The 6,917-nt window shown below is 35.6% G+C and overlaps 1 protein-coding gene across 1 annotated transcript; it reads left to right on the top strand.

The window, feature by feature from the left end:
* Nucleotides 1-591: 591 nt before the first annotated feature.
* On the top strand, nucleotides 592-6,639 carry IQD32 (IQ-domain 32). The gene is made up of 6 exons (XM_020352457.3): nucleotides 592-773; nucleotides 2,488-2,814; nucleotides 2,910-3,122; nucleotides 3,437-3,517; nucleotides 3,624-5,508; nucleotides 6,283-6,639. The coding sequence occupies exons 1-6, from the start codon at nucleotides 690-692 to the stop codon at nucleotides 6,300-6,302; spliced, it is 2,610 nt and encodes an 869-aa protein (XP_020208046.1). The 5' UTR covers nucleotides 592-689; the 3' UTR covers nucleotides 6,303-6,639.
* The last annotated feature ends 278 nt before the right edge of the window (nucleotides 6,640-6,917 follow it).

The raw sequence follows: 6,917 nt of genomic DNA, 5'->3' as shown, positions 1-6,917 counted from the left end.
GTGTCTTTTCATTAAACACACCTATATTAAGTGTGTGTTTTTGGAAACCTATTTAATTTAAATAATATTTAATCCAAGTTTTCTAAATTTAAACGCATAAACATAAAAGTAAGATAAATTAGCCTGAATTTTAATGCATAAACATAAAAGTAATTTTGTAAATAAATTGACATTGACCTAGCTTCAAACACGTCCTAACAAATTCAAATTATTAAATTATATTTACTAAATTGAAATATCAACTTTTTTTCACCATATGACGAAATACTACATTCTTTCCTTGCATTAAACTTTAATTAGTATCTTTAGGGTGCGCAATTTAGAATAAATATTCATTTTGGTCCCTGGAGTTGGAATGCATTATATATAAAAATGATGAAAATGTGTTTAGAAATTTATTGGATAATTTATGAATTTTAAAAATTAATAGGTGAAGAAAAAAGCGTTAGGGTAGTGAGAGAATGAGAAAAAGAAAAGTGACAGCGGCTTTATCCAATTATTTTGGTACGTGAATGAGAAGGGAATGGGATGCAAATTGCAAACGGAAGGCGGACTCGAAGGCAGAGACATTAAATGAGATTTAAGGAGCGAGTTGAGGTCCGTATATTTTAAGGTTTCTATTTCCATTTTCCAATACGGTAACCAACCCCAAAGCCAAAGGTGGTCTTGTTTTTGTTTCTTAGGGAGTGATGGGGAAATCTACTTCCTGCTTCAAACTAATCACCTGCGGTGGTGATGCCGCCGAGAACGATGATTACCACCAAGTCTCCGAGGTAACATTCACTTCACTTTCCTCACTTACTATCTTTGCTCTCATCTCTCATCCCACTTTCTTTCTCTTCTTCTCGTTAAATTCACGCCCATTATGCTTCCTGCATTCCTGAATCACTGTCTTCGCCTTCCATATCTTAAAATACTTTGGAATATGACTGTCATGCGGTTTTTTCATCATGGTTCCGTTTTTAAAATTAAACTACTGTATACTTTTTTTTTTTTTTTTGTACTTATCGTGATCCTTAGTTTCATGATTACTGATGGATGTATTGTTGGGGAGCTGTTCATGCTCCCTGTTTATAATTATTTTGTTTACTTTTTAGCTTTGTTTTTCCCGAATATGGAAATTTGTTTTACATGAAACTCGTTACATTGCCAGTGCAGGAGAACGAACGATCCCCAAATTGTGGGCGTTAACTGATTTTTTAAATCTGGGGACTTGGAACTTCGTTAGGATTTATTTATGATATTTTAAGCTTTTCATGTCAAGTTACAAACAACTTGATTTTTAGATCTACGCTTCTAGGTCCACTGTGTTTTCATCGGATAAAGTGTACGCATTGCACGTGGAAATTCAAATAGTTTCCAATTGCTTTCTAGTGAATTTCATTGAGTGAGTGAAAGATTCATCAAAATGCCTTCAGCAATTGGCATTATGAATAATGATGCAAGTCTTGGAAGCATTAATCGTATCATCATTGAAACATAATTCATTTATGATTTTTTTTTAAAATTTGGTTCGTGGAATTTCTGTTTCCTGTTGCCTATAATAACTAATGATATCACTGTGTCATGTGGAAAAGTTGTCTTTGATTTCTCCTTGTTTTCACTAAGAGCTGGATTCGAAGAGAATAGTATAAAGGCATGTTTTACGAGCATGGTTTTCTTTTTGCAAAATTGGAAAATAGTTAGTGGTTTGCTGCATTATGAATGAATGGATCTTTTAGGATTTCATTCTTACATTGGAGACACAGAATCAATCTTGTTTTGAATAAATGTGAATAAATCAGAGGAATAAACAAAAATATACTTATTCTAGCTTGTGTAGAGGAAGAACATTCTTTGTAATTTCCCTTTGTTTTCACTTCTAAATTCCTTGGTAAACTTAATTAAAAGCTCAAATTAAAAGGAATAATATAAAAAAATGTTTGATTACTAGAATCTACCTTTGCATAATTAGAATAGTTAATGATTGGCTGCGATATGAACAAAATGATTCTGTTAGGATTGAAATGACATTCCATTTCAGCTATATGTTTGAGATATGGAATCAGTTTCAAAATGATGTGTAGTTTTTGAATAAATATGTATTAGAGAAAAAAATATTACACACACACACTTATTCTAGCTTACCTAGAATCAGCAATCCTATCATGCAAGTAGGATTTCCTATTTTACTGTCTGAAATCAAAGCCTGGAATGGAATGTAATTATCATCTTACAAAATCTCTTTTAGCAATGAACATAGAAAGTATCATTTGTGTATAATGAAGCTAGGAATGAAATAACCCTTCCTGGGTTCTTGCATGTGATTCATGCTGGAATATAGTAAATTCTATTAAATTGTCTTGTGGAGGACGTTTGGTCCAAATATATTTATACTCATCATTTCTAGTTTCTGTCTAGCAACTAGACGAACTGAGGTTATGTATCCTTGCTAGTGTGCATAAATGAAGTTTATTTTTCACACATTGTTTTTAAATATTATTTCAGATCAAGGAATCTAATGATAAACGTGGTTGGAGTTTCCGCAAAAAATCTGCAAGGCATCGTGTGCTTAGCAATACTGTGATAGCAGAGGCCCCATCTTCTGCAAATAAGGAAAGTTCAGAATGTGCTAATTTTAATTTTCAACCACTTCCTGAACCTAATGTTGTTGACAAGATTTACACAACAAACTGCTCTGGTGAGAAGCCCCAGTTATCCTCATTTGAAAGCTCACAAGTAGCAGCAACAAATGTCATTGAAACTGAGAAGGTGAATGTGAATCCACCAGAGTCTGATGTCATCATCATCCAGGCTGCTATTAGAGGGTTATTGGTATGTTTACCTTTTAGAAGTTTGCTAATCCGAACCTTGCCAGAAGAAACCACTGTAACTGCCTTTTTTCTGTGTCTTATTCATGTTTCTTTCAGGCTCAGAGAGAACTACTGCAGCTGAAGAAAGTAGTGAAGTTGCAAGCTGCTGTTCGTGGGCACCTGGTTCGGAGGCATGCTGTAGGAACCCTGCGTTGTGTTCAAGCCATTATAAAAATGCAGGTCCTTGTGCGAGCTCGTCATGCTCGACAGTCACGTCTAGAAAACCATTTAAATCACAAGGATGGTGAAAGGGACTCCTCAAAAGCTTTGGTATTGTTATTTGAAATTACTGATTAGTGGCTGCGTTACTCTCTGTAATAAATTTTATGGTTCTTGCTCAGTAGTTACTTGTTTAAGTTTGCCTGAGCTTGGGAAATATTTAATGTTTAGAATTTTCCCTCCTCCTTAATACATTGAGCATTCAATATCACCACCGGAACATAGGATCTTTGTTTCATTGTTTAATACATTGAGGTTTAGTATATATTTTAATTAAGAAGAGCATCGAAAGATGTGTAGTATGATCAATTGATATGCTGGAAAGCTTGCTCTAAGTGTGACCATTTATTTTTATCTTTGTTTAGGGAAATGAAAATCACGTGACCAAATCAAATGTGAATTACACTTCCATTGAGAAGCTGCTTAGCAATAAGTTTGCTTGTCAGGTAATGGTGAATATGGAATTCTTTTGTTGCCCACTTTGTAATTCCTATATTTATTTATTTCTTTATTTCTCACTAAATCCCCTTCCATCTCTTTTATACATTAAAGCTGTTGGAATCAACACCAAAGAGCAAAGCGATCCATGTCAAGTGTGATCCTTCTAAAGCCGATTCTGCTTGGAAATGGTTGGAAAGATGGATGTCAGTATCATCAAAAGATATTGCAGAGTGCAAAGAAACTAGTTCTTTGACAGAGCAATCAAGTGAAAGCAAAGATACTGCATCTGTGTTTCAATTTGAAACAGGTATTCCATCTGAACCTTTTCTCCAATCAGCTGACTCAAAACCCACTGATGGAGATTCACTTCTGCCATCTGATGATGAAGAAAAGGTGATTACTTATGATGCTAATAACTTTGAGTTTCAAGCGAGCTGCTTCTCGTCATCTATTGTAAAAGATGACTTGGAACAGATTCCTCCTGAAGATAAAATTGCATATGAAGTTAAAGCTGAAGAAAAAATTGCATGTGAAGCTAAAGTTGCCCCGACTGATGCTGATTCCTTCCAGAATGAAAAATTAACATCAGATGCAAGTGCCTCACCAGAGCTTAATTCTTTTCATCACAAAGGGCCTGAAATTGCCCCACCATCAGAGCATAATTCTCTTCCCGTGGAGCCTGAAATTTCCCCACCAGTAGAGCATAGTTCTCTTCACGAGGGACCTGAAATTGCTCCATTATCAGAGCATAATTCTCTTCACAAGGGGCCTGAAATTGCCCCACCACCAGAGCTTAATTCTTTTCATCAGAAGCCTGAAATTGATAATAGTGAGCAGCAGCAGAGCAAACGATCCATGAAACGATTTGCCTCAGACCCACTAGAGGCTGAAGGAAAGAAAGCTGTAAATGGATCAAGAAAGGTCAGTAATCCTGCATTTATTGCTGCACAGTCAAAATTTGAAGAGCTCAGTTCAATAGCAAATTCAGGTAGGACAAACAGTTTGTCCTACCAAGATTCAGCGGTTGAATCACAAGGAGACACCGCTTCTGTTGGCACCGATACTGCCTATAGATCAAAAGAGTTTGCATTTGAAAATCCTGCTTCTTATCTTTCTAGGTTTGCTGGTTCTGAATGTGGCACTGAACTCTCTATTTCTTCCACTCTTGATTCACCTGACATATCAGAGCCGGGTGCTATGGAAAATGAGCGAGATGCCAAAGATTTAGTGGAAGGGATTGGTAATCTTGAGAACACTATAAACCGTGATGATGAAGCCAATGTTTCAAGTGCTATCCCAGCTTCTAACCTATCTACTTCTGTTTTGGATCAGTCGGAGATTGTTAATGACATTAATGGCAATTTGGGTCAATCGGTGGTAGCTGTGGACTCTGAAGAGCCTGCTATTAAGACAGAGAAAAATGCATCTGACCTGCAAAGAGAGCAGGCAAAGGCTGTTCTGCAAGATTTAAGATCATCTCCAGAAGCTTCACCTAGAAGCCATTTAACTGTCCCTGAATCACAAGGAACACCTTCTAGTCAAGTGTCTGTGAAACCTAAAGAGAGCAAAACCAACAAGACCAGATCTGGCAATAAACGTCGGAGCCTATCATTGAGTAACAAATCACCTACAACACCAAATCACGATTCAGGTTCAAGGGGCAGTAGAGAGCAACTGCCTAAAGATCAGCAGAATGGAAAGAGGCGCAATTCCTTTGGCTCAGTAAAGCCTGATAACATTGATCAAGAGCCTAGAGATAATAGTACTGGCAATAATTCAATTCCCCATTTCATGCAAGCCACAGAATCTGCTAGGGCCAAGATTAATGCAAATAACTCTCCAAGATCAAGTCCAGATGTGCATGAACGAGACATTGAAGTTAAGAAGAGACATTCCTTACCTGGTGCCACCGGTAGGCAAGGTTCTCCACGCATCCAACGATCAACATCCAAGGCACAGCAGAGTGCAAAAGGAAATAATGTACATCCTCCTCAAGGTAATTTCTAAACTATAAGGGACCTTATTTACTAGGATTTCGAAGTATTGTTCGTGGTGGGGCTGGAGTGCCTTTTTTTTCTTTTTCTTTTTCTGACATTAATCTGTTGTGAGCCATGTTCTGAAAGGAGCATCAATTTTGTCTTTGTTGAGTAGTGTTTTGTATCAATTTAGTTCTCGTGTGTGTAAGGGTTGTTGCTAGTAAATTTAACTAATTAATAATAAGCCCTTGTCTTGGTTGTCTATTTCATTATTTTGTGGCTGTTTATCATGTCAGTAATGGAAAGTGTTTTTTTTTTTTTTTTTGTTGTGATAAACTTTGATCAATCAGGGCTGTGTGCTTTTTGCCTGGGATTTGGTTTGCCAAAAAAAGTTAATGATTATATTACTTAAATTTGTGTTTCTGATCATTGTGGTTTTTGGAAGGGGAGGGGCAAAACGTTTCGTGATAGATATTTTATGCGCAAGTTGTGTTCTTTGAGCGGTAATATTTTCCAACTCGATTTTAAATTTCTTCTTAGGCCAGAATCTGTCAATTTGTAAATGCTGCTCTACCCATTAAGATATTTGTGATGTATAATTGTTTTTGTTTGATCTCTTGACTTTCTTCGTCTCACCTCCTTATAGTAAATTGTTTCATGTTTTCATTTGTATGGGAAACAGAGAAAGCAGGAGTTGTTTTTAATTGATCCTTAAATTGTTATATAAAAAAGAAGAAAAAAAAGTTGTGCTTTATTTGTTGTATTTCTTACCAGTTGATTTCTGCTTCTTCCAGAGAGAAAATGGCTGAGGTGAATTGACGTGGGAAGTGTGCTGACAAGCTTCTACAATGATTTCATTTGTTAATTCTCTTTGAAGCATAGCTGCTCCGTTTTATATGCTTTTATTTTTATATTTGTTGACCCTTTCTTTGTATTCTTTGCCTCCCTTTTCTGGTTGTGACTGCTAGGAACATACATATGTAAAAGTGAGTGAGGCTTCTATTCTATTTCTATATGTACATTGTTTGTTGCTCTCCTCATGCTTATTATTTGTGTCAAGCGCACGCGATTTGTATGTTTCAGAGTTCAGACTATGACTGCCTGTGAGATATTTTAATATCTGTTAAATATATTTTGTTTCATTTTGATAACTGCAGGGTTTTAGTAGCAATGGATCCAGATTAATAGTGTGTTTAAGAGAGATTATAATCTTTCATTTCAGTTTAAGTTTATAAACAAGTTTTTTTTTATTTTAAGAAAGTTATGTTTATGAAGTTGAAAACTTTACGTTTATGATTATTTTTCAATAATTTTTTTAATTTTGTTTCTAAACCAAATTAAGCAATTGTTAATCAGCAAATTTATTTAAATAAAATTTAGTTCTCATTATATACGCCGAGTGATTCTATCCTTGTGATTGAGGACAAAA

Source organism: Cajanus cajan, chromosome 4, assembly GCF_000230855.2.
Source record: "Cajanus cajan strain Asha chromosome 4, NIPB_CcT2T_4, whole genome shotgun sequence".
Lineage (NCBI taxonomy): Eukaryota > Viridiplantae > Streptophyta > Magnoliopsida > Fabales > Fabaceae > Cajanus > Cajanus cajan.
Note: the sequence above shows the minus strand (reverse complement) of the source record. Positions and strands in the feature narration are given on the sequence as shown.

Coding starts and splice junctions, on each gene's coding strand:
- IQD32 (XM_020352457.3), top strand. CDS start 690: ATGGGGAAATCTACTTCCTGCTTCAAACTAATCACCTGCGGTGGTGAT. Junction 774..2,487: donor ATTACCACCAAGTCTCCGAG/GTAACATTCACT, acceptor ATATTATTTCAG/ATCAAGGAATCTAATGATAA. Junction 3,518..3,623: donor GCAATAAGTTTGCTTGTCAG/GTAATGGTGAAT, acceptor TATACATTAAAG/CTGTTGGAATCAACACCAAA.